Source organism: Dromiciops gliroides, chromosome 4, assembly GCF_019393635.1.
Source record: "Dromiciops gliroides isolate mDroGli1 chromosome 4, mDroGli1.pri, whole genome shotgun sequence".
Lineage (NCBI taxonomy): Eukaryota > Metazoa > Chordata > Mammalia > Microbiotheria > Microbiotheriidae > Dromiciops > Dromiciops gliroides.
In genome coordinates this window covers 307,464,071-307,480,015 of record NC_057864.1, presented here as the reverse complement: position 1 = coordinate 307,480,015, position 15,945 = coordinate 307,464,071, and the positions used below count along the sequence as shown (strand labels likewise).

Here is a 15,945-nt window from a genome sequence, read left to right as displayed (position 1 = left end):
AATAAATAATACAACAGGATAAAATGTTATCATGGGGTTTTCTACGTCAATATACACCCACGGGGAACCTTAAGTATGATTTCATGTCCCACCCTACCCGACCTCACCCACATTTCTATCAGTGTTGACACTATTACTCTAAGCTATGTAGCTACCTTTTAATTGCAACTGTATGATGTAAAGATTAACTTAATTTTTTTATGGTTAGCAATTAATTTTTTGGTACTCATATTTACCTTATCCCTTGTTCTGTGAATGGTGCTGGCCCACAAATGCAGATGAGCACTCTAGAGTCTTCTACGCTTCTTTTTACAAATTCCGAAAGAAGAGGTAATGAAATTCTTCCTTGTTTGCCTGTCCATTCACAGGTGGGTTCTGAGAGAACAAATTCAACTTCAAATCTACAAAAAGGGCACAATTTAAAAAAATTTTACATTGATCCTAAATATATATCAGTTCAATTCAACAAACACTTATTACTGTGTCTCCTATGTGACAGGCACTGTGTCAGGTGTTGGGGGTATAAACAAAACAATTTCTGCCCTCAAGGAAGTTATATTCTATGGTGTATAGGTTGTATGCAGATAAGTACATACAACATTAAACATTGTTAACTCGGGGCAGCTAGGTGGCACAGTGGATAGAGCACCAGTCCTGGATTCAGGAGAACCTGAGTTCAAATCTGGCCTCAGACACTTAACACTTACTAGCTGTGTGACCCTAGGCAAGTCACTTAACCCCAATTGCCTCACCAAAACAAACAAACAAAAACATTGTTAACCTAGAACAGCTAGGGATAGCATATATCAAATAAAACCCCCTATATTTATGTAATTCTTGCCATACATTGTTTCATATGATATCCACAGCTACCTAGTACCATACTTAGGACTTAGGTGAAGAAACTTGCTTAAGGCCACAAAGTTAATAAGTGAAAAAGCCAGGACTCAAACCCCAGGCTTCTGAGTTCAAAGTCTTACAATTTCTTTAGCTTTCTGTATGACTTCTACAATACAATATTACTTTTCTTTTCTCAAATTTATTTTTATTTTTTCATCAATTAGGATGCTTAAAGTACTTCCAGAGGAATATATTAGGTCAATGAATAGATACTCAAAATACTAAATCCAAATTTACGAAGTATCAGATTTTGTGAATGCTAAGTAGAAATATTTTGCCTTTTTCTCCAAATACATCAGAAAGCTGGTTCCAAGGGAATTCAGAACTCATATTTCTATTCATAATCTTTTACCAATTATAACAAATCAAACTATAAAATGTGAGTCTAAAGGGTGACATTGTTAAAATGAAAAAAAAATATGGAGACAACAGTGATGTTATCAAATATTCAACTATAAGAAAGCTAGGTGAAGTGACTTGAATTGCTAATCAATAATATAATGAATTTCAAATATCAAGTTATGCCTTTGTTCTTTTGATCCATTTCAGAAAAATATCAATAGTATTAATACCATGTTCATTTCAATAGCAGCGAATCAAATCTGCTTCTAAATGTCTTTTTGTAACTCCACCCCCCCCCCGCCCCGAAATGCGGGTTAAGTGACTTGCCCAGGGTCACACAGCCAGTAAGTGTCAAGTGTATGAAGTCATATTTGAACTCAGGTCCTCCTGAATCCAGGGCCAGTGCTTTATCCACTGTGCCACCTAGCTGCCCCCTAAATGTCTTAATGAACATTCAAGACTGCTGAACAGTAGCAGCAATTTATCTCTTGATAATTTAAATCACAAGAAAAACCAAAGTCAGTAGTTTTCATTGTTGCTGAAGGGTACTAGCACCATGGCTGTATTACTGTTATTATGCCCTTATTAATTTTACCAAATGTCACAGAAAACTGATTTTTTTCCACAATGTTCCAAATGCCCAGGGAATTGGTTAGACTTCAGTGGATAGGAAATATATGTTCCTAAAAAGATGATGCTTCTAGCAAGACTGTCCAATTTCATATCAGCCCTTCAAGTTTAACTTTTGGAAACTTTAACAAAAGTAATTCACTTTATCTTTGTTGCTACAGCAACTCATTCACAAACACCAGGATTCAAAATCAATTCAAGATACTCAATTGGTAGAACAAAAACAATATATCTTAAAATCTGTCACTTCAGTAAGAAAAAGATATGTTTCACTACATGAAGCAACAGATAAATATTAATTAAGCACCTATCAAGTGTCAGGAATTGAGCTAGACACAGGGGATTCAAAGGCAAAAATGAACATCCTCTGTTCTTAAGGAGTTTATATTCTATAGGAGGTGACATGTACACACAAAAATATATTCTGTATATATGTATATGTGTACACATGTATATGAATATGTATGGATTGTATATGCATATACAAAATACATGTATATATAATACACATATGTGTACACATGGATATATGTAAGTATAGATATATCTATATTACATACATTTATTCTGGGGAGAGGAGGAGAAGCACATGCAGATAGGGAGGTCAGGAAAGACCTTATACAGTAGTGTTTGAGCTGAACTCTGAAGGAAATTTGGGAATCTTACTGTTCCCTTTTAAGAGTAAAAAGGGAGTATATTCTAGGCACAAAGTGCAGCAAAAAGCTGCAGCACAGTTGTAATAACAGGTTGTAACCTGTTGTAACTAGGCAATGGCATGGAGAAGAGAGATGGAACATAATGTGTAAAGAAAAGCAAGAAGGCTAGTTTGGCTGGACCAAAGAGTAGGCAGAGGAGAATAAGGTATAATAAGGCTAAAAAGGTAGGTAAGAACTAGATTGTAAAAGGCTTAAATGCCTGAGGAGTTTGAATTTGCATGAAGAAGTAATGAGGCCACTGGAGTTCACTGAGCAGAAAAGGGACTTAGAGCCATGTTCTAAGAGTATCACTTTGGCAACTGAGTGGAGGATGAATTACAAAGGGAAGAGACATAAGGCAGGGAGACCAATTAGAAGGTCAAATAACTCTTGATATCACATAAACAATAAAATATCTATAAATTCTCTCTTCTATTTTCTAGGTGGCTATGAGACTTGAATGAGCTACAAACTACAAGAGAGCATGCATTATTATTAGTGTTCCCCATACTAGCAGTAAGTACCCAAAGGTACTTTCTATTCTCAGGTGCTAATAAAAGCACTTAACCAATGGCATATTCTCAAGAGCACTTAACAAATAAAAGATGATAATCAAGTTCCCTATAAAGAAATGTTGTTTCTCTTATATTCAATAACTAGTAGATTTACTCACACAATGGCTACATTTTTAATGTCCGTTTTTGAGTCCCAGGCTACAACTATTATCTTGGCAGTAGATGAAACAACAGACCATTATGTTACATAATACAATGTGATTCATCAGAAGGGCACTGACCAGCTGCTTTCCACCCTCACAGAGGATAGAAGGAAAAGGCTTTAATGGTGGTAAGAGACTGATGTAAAACATCAGAAACTTAAGGGATTTTTAACTCTGGAACAAACTACTAAGGACTACTAAGCAATGTCCTCTCCTGAAGACTTCTGAAAGAGGGTAATCCAGTGCTTGAAATGATTAAAGTGATGATAATAACACTTCCATTTCTAGAGCACTTGAAGTTTTACAGAGTACTTTTTCACAATTCTGTAAGGAAGATGTCAAAAACAGTGTCATTCCTGTCATACAGATGAGAAAACAGGCTGTCACAATTAGTGACAGAGCCAGAATTCAAACACAGGTCTCTAAATTCCAAGTCTAGCACTTTAAAAAAAAAATAAAAGTATTTTATTATTTTCCAGTTACATGTAATGCTAGTTTTCAACTTTTCTTTTCTTTTCTTTTTTTTTTTTGGTGAGGCAATTGGGGTTAAGTGACTTGCCGAGGGTCACACAGCTAGTAAGTGTCAAGGGTCTGAGGCCAGTTTTGAACTCAGGTCCTCCTGAATCCAGGGCCAGTGCTCTATCCACTGCGCCACCTAGCTGCCCCTTCAACATTTGTTTTCATAGGATTTTTAGTTCCAAATTTTTTCTCCCACCCTCCCTTTCGCTGACTCCTCCCCAAGGCGGAAAGCAATCTGATATAGTTTATATATGTATAATCACATTAAACATAATTCTGCATTAGTCATATTGTGAAAGAAGAATCAAAGCACAAGGGAAAAATCTCAAAAAAGAAGGAAAAAAACAACGGCCCAAAAGTAGAAACAGTATAGTTCAATCTGCAGTCATAGTCCACAATTCGTTTTTCTGAATGTTGAGAACATTTTCTATCATGAGTTCTTTGAAGCTGTTTTGGATCACTGCACTGCTGAAAAGAGACAAGTCTATCACCATTGTTCATCACACAACTTAACTCTTTTCAACAACTTAAATCACTCTTTTCAACAACTTAAAATTGCTGCTACTATTACATGAAGGCCAAGAATTATAGTGGGAAGTCTCCTGAAACCCTTTTGACTCAATGATTTTATGAAATGCTGAGAATCTAGAACTCACCAAGCTAAGGCTGGGAGACCATCTGTTGAAGATGATACAGAAGGAATTCCAAAGGCGCAGTTATGAGCTGGACTGGATGACCCCCCATTTATACATAAATATTGTTAATTTGCAAGATGTAAGGTAACATAAAAATGTCAACAAATACTATATAAAATTAAGATATATTTACAAAAAAAAAATTCAGCTTTCCAAAGTAACCCAGTACTAAAATTTAATATACCAGCTTTGGTCTGGGAAAGAAAACTCTTGAGATGTAAACACATGTAGTTGCTAAAGAAAATCAAGCAAATAATTAAAAGCAAAATTTTTCTCGAAGTTAGTATTGGAAAGAGGTACAGCATTACTTTTTACTGTTCTCTACCCAACTTCATTCTAGTTCTCTTTTACTCTCCGTGTCTGGATTTGGGGGAGCAGGGGAGGTAATGAGGGTTAAGTACCATGCCCAGGGTCACACAGCTACTAAATGTGAAGTTTCTGAGGCTGGATTTGAACTCATGTTATCCACTTTGCCACCTAGCTGCCCCCCTCTCCCCCTCCCACTCCCAGTCTGGATTTTTTTGTTTGGTTTTTTGTTTATGGTTTTTTTTTGAGAGGCAATGGGGGTTAAGTGACTTGCCCAGGGTCACACAGCTATTAAGTGTTAAGTGTCTGAGGCTGGCTTTGAACTCGTGTCCTCTTGAATACAGGGCCGGTGCTTTATCCACTGCGCCACCTAGCTTCCCCTCAGTCTGGATTTTTAACAGAAGGCCTGGGAGGTCAGAAAATCTGAGTTCAAACCCTGCCTCTGACACATTTTATCTGTGTGATTATGGATAAATCACATACTCTTTCAGTACCAAAGACAATTCTCTAAGTTTCTAAGTTGATGATCTGCTTCCACAGAAGGAGGTTCCACACTAGGAATTCCCTACTTCAATGAAATCACAGGTCTTAAAGACAGCTTTTGACCTTGAAGGGACCTCAGAGGTCATGTAGTCCAATCCCCCTATTTTATAGAAGAAAATGAAGCCCATAGTGGTTAAGCACCTTAGCCAATGGCACATATCAAGTAAACAGTTGAGCCAGTATTTGAATTCAAGTCCTTTGAATAATACAGTGTTCTTTCCTTTGAACCAGTGAACTGAACTGCACCCCTGATATGGACCAGAAAAAGAATAATCCCACCCCCCCCACCCCCATTTCAGATGAGATCAAAACAATCATTCTCTGCTGACTGGGCCTCTCCATACTTAGCCAGGCTTACTTTGGATTATGGTCTGTTTCCAGGCCTAGACTAGAAGCCCCCAGTGCTACCTCACTGATGAAGCTAAGTAAGCAATGAGTGGATGAGCGGATGAAGACAGAAAATTAGGAAGGCAAAATAAATCTTTCTTTTCTAATAATTCCAGCTGGCTAAAGATCATAACAGAGATTACAATAACATGTACAAATTTAAAGAAGCAGAAGAGATTACCTAATGAGAGAATTTTAGGGGTAGAAAGGACCTTAGGAAATATCTAGTCCAATGCCTTAATTTTCTAGCTAATCATTTACACTCCCTCAGATAGCACTTGATGGCTCACTAGTGAGGTAAGTGCAATAAAGATAACACTAGCAAAGGTAGGTTCAGAGGAGTGATGTGATTTTTTTCAGGCCACATGTTAGTGAGTGGCAGATCTGGAAATAGAACTCAGTCTGACCCCAGGACTCACACTTTTTCATCTACATTACAGCTACTAATACAAATTTATAAACAAACTTTGGCAGGATAAATTATAACACCCATAATCTTGCTAGTAGTGCCTTTCCTCCGCTGACTAACTCCAATTCATCCTGTCTATATCTTATTTGTACACAGTTGTTTGTTGTCTCCCATTAGACAGTGACCTTCTTGAGAGCAGGAACAGTGCCTGGCACACAGAAGGTGCTTAATAAATGTTTACTGACTGGGGGCAGCTAGGTGGTGCAGTAGATAAAGCACTGGCCCTGGAGTCAGGAGTACCTGAGTTCAAATCCAGTCTCAGACACTTGACACTTACTAGCTGTGTGACCCTGGGGCAAGTCACTTAACCCCAATTGCCTCACAAAAAAAAAAAAAAAGAGAGAGAGAAAATAAATGTTTACTGACTATTGACTTTCTTAGAGGCATCTTCTAGAAAGTGACAATTATACTCTATTTTAAATGCACATAATTCAAAGAATCAGAGAATCTCAGGGATTGGAAAGGAGACCAGAGATCATCTATCCAGTCCAACTCATGCTTGGTCAGGGATATCCTCTTTGAGAGCTCTGACAGTTATCAATCTGCCACCTAAATAGTGATGCCCACCATTCCAATGATTGTGAAGTTTTGCTTTTTGGAATCCATCTCCTTCAATGAGTCATAATACTTCTTCCTTCTGGGGACAGTGGAATGGGTCCACTATTAACATAATACAGATCCTTTGGGACTCTACTGATGACATTTGACATATTTTATCCTACAAAATACTGGAGAGAACTTGTACAATAAAAGTGTTACAATAAAAAACTCAGGGAAAATTTTTTAAAATGACATGGTGCTTTTATATGCAGTCCATAAATGTTGAGGATACAGTTAGACGTGCAATAAAGAGACTCAGACAAGTCTCTTCACTTCATCGGATTCATAAAATGGTAAATGAGAGGAGATGGACTAGATGACTTCTAAGGTATCTTATTAATTTAATAGTCTATGATCCCAGAGGGGGAAAAAACACCACCCTCTCCCCAATCCCCCACCTCATACCTATATGTGAAAAACAAAAAACTAAAAAGAGAAAAAGACACTGGGAGTTTTACTAGCCTGCAGGCTCAATAAGTAAACTGTGTGATATGGTCACAACAGCCAATGCAGTCTCAGTCTGCTCTGGTCAATCCACACACAGAATACATATTCAGTTCTAGGGGCCACATTTTAGTAAGGACACTGAAAAGCTGAATAGCACATATAAGAAGATGGTAAAGAACTTCAAGATCATACTTTTTGAAAAAATGTTAATGGAACTAATAATGTATTGCTGGAAAAGGGTTTACTATGAAGGTAGGAGGAAGATACTGTTTTCCAGTATCTGTAATACTATATAGAAGGGAGATTAGATTTATTTGTTATTTTGTTTTAACAGCCCCATAAGGCAGAACTAGACGCAGCTAGTGAAAATTACAGAGGCAGTTTCATGCAAGAAAAACTTTCTAAAAATAGTTTACTCAACAGGTTGTGTTGAGAGAAACTGGGTTTCCTTTCATTTGAGCACTTCGAGCAAAGTCTGGATATTATATTGATTTGTTTGTTTGTTTATTTATTTTTGTGGGGCAATGGGGGCTAAGTGACTTGCCCAAGGTCACACAGTTAGTAAGTGTCAAGTGTCTGAGGCCAGATTTGAACTCAGGTACTCCTGAATCCAGGGCCGGTGCTTTATCCATTGTGCCACCTAGCTGCCACCAAAGTCTGGATATTATAGAAAGAATTCTTGCCAGGGAAAAGCTTGGACCAGAATGCTTCAATTCCCTTCAAACTCCTGAGATGCAGTGACATTACTCATCCATTTAAAAATCTACCTTGAGTCTCTTGCTAGAGAGTAACTGTCAAACTCCTTTGCCTGGCATTTATGGCCTTCCACAATATGATCCCACCCTACCTTTCTCTCCTTATTATTTGTTATTCTTCCTCCAAGAACTCCTCACTAGCCAAACTGATCTTACTCAATCTTCCAAATACATTCTGCATTTTGCCACCTCTAGCTACCTATGCTTGGAATGATCTCGCTCCTCCATCTCCATCTGCTAATGTCTTTACTCATTATTTAAAGCTGAACTTAAGTGACACCTCCTCTCTGGTCTTTCTTATTCCTCATCCTTCCTCTCCCCTTCCTGCATATCCTTAACTATCTTCCCTCTTGCTATTCACATAGCATTTTGTTTTCTATCTCTTTAATGCACTAATCATGCAATATTGTATTATTATTATAATTTGTGCTTGTGTCTTACCCTCCAACTAGATTATCAACTCTTCCAGGAGCCCTTCATCTGGTTTAAACATTGTCTTTCCTCCAATGCCAAGCATACTATTTTGTACATAGCAAGTGCTTAAAAAAGGTTTGCTGAATTTGAATTTACAGTGAAAAGGCAAGAAAATATTTTTCATAGAAAGAACTACTGCTACACAAATCTGTTTTCTGCTTAAGTGTGTTTGAAAATGTACATTCTTGAGGAAAAGCAGGTTTGAAAGTAAGCTAAAGGCTTTTAGAGGTTAGGCAAGAAACCAACAGTATGCAGATGTAAATAATCAAAGAGTAACATCAGCTTCAGTTTTCAAAGTACAAAGAACTAAGGGAAAAGTGGGTTGGCTGAAGGAAAACCACAGGAGGCACACTATGGAGTATATAAACACAAGATGGTCTAATTTTTCCCCTGGCTTGAGCCAGCTAAGCCCTGTGGTGTAGGAGACAAATATGTAAAAGAGAAAAGACTTTTCTCTTCATGTCAAGAGAGAGAGACTGGATAGTATGTATTGACTACAACTAGTAAAAAAAAAAAAAAAGATTAAAGAAGAATGGATATTTGGGGGTGGGGTTTGCAGGACAATGAGGGTTAAGTGGCTTGCGCAGGGTCACACGGCTATCAAGTGCCTGAGGCCCTGACGCTGCATTTGAACTCAGGTCCTCCTGAATCCAGGGCCAGTACTTTATCCACTACAACCACCTAACTGCCCTGAAGAATGGATATTTTAAAGGCTTTCGGCCCCCTAACTGCTCTAAGTCCTAGAGCTTGACAAACTCAGAAGACACAACCCATTAACAAAGAATTCCTACCAAAAGCAATACACTATTACTTAGTGTAATATCTAACAAACAGCAAGTTAGCAGAAATTATTTTACAGAAACAGGAGGACTACATGTTGTTGATGGAATTCAAAAGTAATTTGGAACTATGCTTTTTTAAAGGTATAATTTTAAGAGCTTTTAAAAATGCCCATATTCTTTGATCCAAGGTTCCCAATGTTTATAGCATACCTTACGGAGGTCAGAGACAGAAAGGTTTGATGTTCACCAAAATATTCATAGCAGCACTTTCTGTGGTAGCAATGAAAAGAAAATAGCTGCCTAATGATTGGGAAATGGCCAAATTAATTTTGGTACATGAATGTAATGGAATATTACTGTGCTAAAAGTAAAGGTGAATATGAAGTATTTTGAGTAACTCTGAAAGGCTTATACAAATTTATATGAAGCAAGCAGAACTAGAAACACAATACGTATTATGTATAAAATAATGCATATGTCATGAACAAAAAACCCAAACTGAATGTTTGGACTTTTAAGAACTAAGTTTGGTCTTAGAGAAGAATTAAGAAAATATATATCCTTTTCTTCTTTTGTAAAGGTGATGTACTATGGTCATAGAATATTGTATATACTATTGGTTGTGAATGATGTATAGGTTGGGTGTTTTTTCCATCTGTATTACAAAGGATAACTCACTGGGTAGAGGAAGCATTCAGAAACAAAAGTGATAATACACATACACACACACACACACATATATGTATATATTTATGTATATACACACATACATACATACACATGTATGTATGTGTGTATATATATGTTTAGAGATATATATCATATTGAATTGTTTTATGTGGTTTTTAAAAACTTTGCTCGTCTTCTACTTTTATCCAATTCAATTGTCTTTAGGGACAAGCCAATTTTTTTTGGACCAATCTAAACTAATTTCTCACTTTCATTGCTCCTTCCTGATTTCTAACTCAGAGATTGTTCATTTCTTTTTTTATTTTTACATAATCTATATTTACAAATACATCTCTCCCCACCCTCTTACCCCTGTAGCAAAGAATAGAAGAGGAAAAAGTAATTCATCAAAACTACTCAATATTATGAGTATGTACAATGTTCCACACCAATAAGTGCCCCACTACGGCAGGGAAGAGAAGATTTTTTCATTTCTTCTTTGAAGTAAAGCTTGGTTATTATAATTAGTGTTCAGTTCATTCACTGTTGCTGCTTGTTTTCTTCCATTCACATTTTTGTATATAGTGTATATTGCTTTCCTAATCTAATTTACTTTGCACAGTAACATTCCATTATCTCCATGTGCCACAATTTATTTGGCCATTCCTCAATGAAAGAACATCTACTTTATTTCTATTTTTTTTCTACTATAAAAGTGCTATTATACACACACACATATATGTATGTATAGATGATACCTTCCATATTAGTACATGCTAGTAGACTCATTTGGTCAAAAGATAAGGGCATTTTAGTAACTTTCTTTTAAAAATTTCAAATTTTGCTATCTGATTCTATTTCTGCCTCTGGACTTCTTTTAAACTATCCATTTGATCGTGAATACCGTCCCATGTCCCATCTAATAAACCAACCATCTCCCCTCAAAATCTACTGCAAGTTAACTTTTCCCAACACACTTTCTCTTTGGGGAAAAAAAAAATAAAATGAAGAGAATAAATCAGCCTGCCCAAATCTCCCATACACTTTCTCAAAAGTCTTATTCTATTTTTTTATGAGGGCACAGACAACCATAACAATATAGTCTGTACAAAATCTACAATATGGTAGAAACGTGTCATATGGTGATAATTTTTCTCATTATTTATAACATAACAAATGCAACAAATTTAACATTCAATATTCTTAGTGCTGAAAATTAAGTCAGAGGAGGTAGTGAAAGCCCAAAGATTGGCTGCAACAATACTTTAATAACAATGGCTTAATATCACTTTGATAAGTTCAGCTGATTGTTTTCTTTCTAGAAAATATATTAGTTTTATCGCTTCTTTCAATGTTTGTTTCAGACTCAGAGTTCCTATTCAATACAGCTGGGTTCAGAATCCACTACCTATTTTTTCAGACAAAGTTTGGCCACAGCTTTAATACCTTCTCTCCTTGTCTGCTAACTGCTCCAATTGGTTCCTCCAAAGGATATCTCCTTCTGTCTTGTTGAAGAACATCAGCTTCACTTTCCTAAAAACAAATACTACACTGTACATCAGCACGAACTCTTTCAATTGAGTTTTTAAATGATGTATGAATATGTTCAACAAAGGGAAAATGAAGTGAAAATCTATTATGCTACAAGGTGACCATGGGGAAATAAGTACAGTGAAATGAAGGAACCAACCCCCTTAATAATCAAGCTGGGGCCACAGGAAGAATGAGAAATGATTGGCAGGATAATAAAAACATGTTCCAAAGTTTCCCTGCAATATTAAAATCAGAGAGAAGTGGCATATACTGTAATAGTCTAATTGAAAGATAATATATTAATTAATTAATTAATCAGAAAATATAATTAATTAATCAGAAAATATATTAATTCAAATTGTCAACCTTGTATATTTTTAAATCTACAAATAAAATTTACATACCTGAGACTGGTTATATTAGTCAAAGCATAATTCAATAGTTTAACCATTGGTGTGAAGCCTGTTCCAGCTGCCAATAAGAAGAGTTCTTCTAATTCTTGGAGCTGAGATTTTTTAAAGTTGCCCTCAGGACTACTCAAAGAAACATAATCTCCTAAACAATAAAATAAATTATCAGAAAAAAGGGAAAAAATCCTAGAAAGTCAAAGATAGGGGAGGTCTCTTATAACATGATGCTGGTGACATGATTCTTTATCACATTCCAGCCATGTCCTATAAAAATTTGCATAATATATTTATATAGAGAGATGATTTGACTGTCAATATCTCTGACTTACATAATGAGGAGTTGTACAATCATCTGAATTTTACTATACATCCTCTCCCATATTATTCATTTTGTAAAATCCATGGTTTACAAACTGTGGAAAGCTGGCAACAAATAACTTGCAATAATGTAGGACTGACTGGCAGTCCAATATGATTATAAACTTCTCAGTAGCAGGGCCCAGATATTACCCGTGTTATAATCTACTGTGCTGAGGGCCAAGTACAAGGCACATTAAAAGCTTGCTGATTCATAGGAGAAGAGAATACAGCAAATACTTTTAGCACTATCAAGACGAACCTGAGTAGTTAACATTTAATGTCTTTTTATTTTTCCTATAGTCAAGCTCAGAAAGTGAAAACGAAAGCTAATAATCTATGAACCAACAATTTAGAGGGGTCATTCTGCAATCTAGGGAGCCTGGATGACTGAGTTCAGAATGTCCTTTCTGCAAATCCTAAACTATTACTTTAGAGAGACAGTGGCCCCCATAATGAGTTCGTAGGAAATAGCAAGTCATATGATTTAAAACTGCTCAAACTGAGCAAAATGAAAGAAATATTTCCACTCTCTTCCACAGTAGGGTCAATACTAAATCAAGTTTTAGATGCATATTTAGAAAAAAAAGAATAGTTATAATAATCATAAAGAAAAAAGCTTAGAGAAAGATAAGAGAATAAGAGTTGAGAGGGACAAGACAGAATAAGGCTCAAGTTAAAAGACACAACCCAGGGCAGCTAAGTGGAACAGTGGATAAAGCACTGGCCCTGGATTCAGGAGGACCTGAGTTAAAATCCGGCCTCAGACACTTGACGCTTACTAGCTGTGTGACCCTGGGCAAGTCACTTAACCTTCCTTGTGCCACCCCCGCGCCCCCCCCCCCCCCGGCACAAAAATAAATAAATAAATAATAAAAAAATAAAAGACACAACCCCCTCTATAACTCTTTGAGGAATAACCTAAGATCCAAAAAAGCAGTAAGAAAATAAAACACATAAATGTTTACCTATTTGAAGACAATCAAAATGTGGTGTGAAGTGTCCAGTGTGATAGAGTTTGATCATAAAATAGATATATTTGTCAGGAGGATGAAGTGGTTCCTGTAAATCTGAATTTAAGGACTCTAATACAGGTGTATACGGCTTCGCTATTTCTGTACCTGGAAGAAGCCCAAACCAAAGAAATGCAAATGTAAAAAATACACTGGTACTATTACACAGTATAATTAAAATATCTAATATAACCATGCTGACATGTTTATTATTATTACTTTTACACTGATTACTTCTAGAAATTACGCATTATAAATAAGATTTTTTTGTAAAGGGTAGCATAACTGAATAATAACAATAGATTTAAGTTAATAAGTTTGGCCAATTTATTTCCTGATGGAGAAGTATACTAGCATAGATATGCCAAAATCTGCCCCTGTGGAATAGGGCCACTGGGGCAGCAGTCACTACCAAAATTATTACATAACCAAACCACAGCAGAATCAAGTATTCATGATATAGTTGTAGCAATGAAAATTATAAGAAAATCTTAACCAAGCCATCCCTAAGAACAACGTAAGGGGAAAATAAATATATAATTTCATAATAATTGGCTTAATCACAATCTAAAAGAACAAAAGATAGCATATACATAGTATTTGAGTTGTCAAAATTCTTCTTAAGGTTTCTCTTAAGTTTTTCTAGTTCAATAAAATGCCATCTCTCTATAAGTTAAAGATGGTTTTTCAGTAGAATTCTCAATATTAGTTAACTATTAAGAGAAAAGGTAAAAAATACTACTAGACAAAGCATGGTATTATCTCTGTTATGGTATTATACTATGCTAGGCCACAGTGGAGATACAAGAGTCAGGAAAAAATCTTACATAAACAGTAAGCCCAGTACTCTGCAAACAGTGGTAGTTAACACGTTTGCTGAATTCCAGAAGACAAGGTCCTTGCCCACATGGAGTTTACAGTTAGGAAAACACTGCTTTTGGACACACAGTCTAACACACTGTTGCCTAAAGGCCAACAAAATGTAATGCCAAACATAACAACTTACACTACTACAGTGATTTAAATATGTTCTTCACAATCACCCTGTGAGGTAAGCAGAGTCAAGTACATATTATCTCAGTTTTAGAGATGAGAAAACAGGCTAAAATTTCTAAAGCGAAGACCTAGAGACAAACAACGAAAGTAGCCAGAAGGATGAAGGGGCCGCTAACTAGGGGCAGATGATGAAAAATCAGGCCTCTTCCACCTTGAAAAGCAAAATCAGAGATGGGTCACAAAGAAAATCTATAAAAGTCATTAACACGAGCAAGAGAAATGTACACAAAGTCACAAAGGAACACCTTTTCAAAGAGTAATCATCAAAGTTAAGGACAAAAAGGAGCAGTCATTTCACATGACTGGTAAGAAACCTGTTGAACTTAGGACTAAGCAACAGTGCTAGCAAAGAAACATAAGTGAAAGGATTTCTTTTTCAGGAGGGAGTTTTTAAAATTTATAAACGATAAAACCATAAATGGCTATTTAAGAGAAGTTGGCATATATCCCACCTTTAATGCTAAGATCACGGAAGGTTAGGGATCATGAGGATCCTCGAGGGCAGGGACTATCTTTGGTCTTTCTTTATGCCCCAGCACTCAGCCTAATACCTGGCACAAAGTAGGCACTTCATAAATGTTTAATGACTGATTAATCATGCTGGCTAAACATAAGATGGCAATTTCTTTGATTCTATTATTAAAGCTACAACATTTCTAACGTGTACAAAAGGATGCTGAAGCATATATTTAGGAAAGCACTCACCTGCTTCTAATATTTTGCATCTGGCAATCCCAATCTAACCTTAACTACTCAGGAAAATATATTAATATCTTACAACCAATCACAAGACAAAAAATAATGATTTTTAAATTATTCCTTTATATCTCCATGCAACTTACCTGCAACAGTTTGCTTGAGGTAAACATGTTGCCCAATGGGCACCTGAAGATGAGTAGCTGGTGGCAACATCATGCAGTAAAGTTTGGTATCATGGGTAACATCCACCTTGGAAATCAGCTGGCACTTTCTATAGTATAGCCCTAGAAAAATGATTCAGTTGCTCTTATTCTTGAATATATTTAACACTTTATAACTCTCTAAAAGAACTGCAGAGTAAAGGGAGTTAGTTCCCTCATCAATGAAATCTCCAGTTTATACCCAATCCCAATTCTTTCTCCCCACCCCACCCCCCACCCCCGCCACCAAAAAAAAAAAGATGAAGAACAGATACAACTTCCCCTGCTTCCAGAGAGTGGAAAGTCTATAACCATGCTGTCTAATTTGAGTTTTTCATTTATCAAAATGCCTTGAAAATTCTTTACAGTAGATGTTTTTTTCTCAACATTTTTCTGTCATTACTATTTACTAAAGTATTTCCAAGTATTTTTGTAACTTTAGAAAATAAACTAAAAATGTATCAGTAAGAAACAAATGTATATCTAATGAAAACTAATTTTAGTTTTATAATTTAAACAATACTTTTAAACTCTTTTTAGTAAAACCATAATTAAACAGTACAATTGAAATGACCATGGATATACTATATGCATTCTAAAATCCTTTCTTAAAGATTTTATAAAATCTTTCTGAAACTCATGAATGTATTTCTGTAGAGATACAACATTAAACACAAACTAGGAGGGAGAACCCTATTACATAAACCAGCACCCTCTTTCTCTCAAAAGCAAAGGCGGCCCTCAGC

The 15,945-nt window shown here is 36.0% G+C and overlaps 1 protein-coding gene across 4 annotated transcripts in view; it reads right to left on the bottom strand.

The window, feature by feature from the left end:
- The window catches only part of LOC122752998 (cytochrome b5 reductase 4), a 102,108-nt gene that overhangs the window by 11,696 nt on the left and 74,467 nt on the right, over positions 1–15,945 (bottom strand). For 3 of the 4 annotated variants that reach the window (XR_006356235.1, XM_044000061.1, XM_044000060.1), the window contains 5 exons: positions 15,143–15,283; positions 13,200–13,352; positions 11,869–12,019; positions 11,378–11,464; positions 237–401 (listed from right to left, as the gene is read on the bottom strand). Coding sequence is in view for 3 of the 4 variants with exons in the window: in XM_044000061.1 (XP_043855996.1) it covers positions 237–401; positions 11,378–11,464; positions 11,869–12,019; positions 13,200–13,352; positions 15,143–15,283 (697 nt within the window). In the remaining variant the exon portion in view is untranslated. Of the gene's footprint in view, positions 1–236; positions 402–11,377; positions 11,478–11,868; positions 12,020–13,199; positions 13,353–15,142; positions 15,284–15,945 lie in introns of those variants that run through there. The other variant, XM_044000062.1, reaches the window with a different exon arrangement.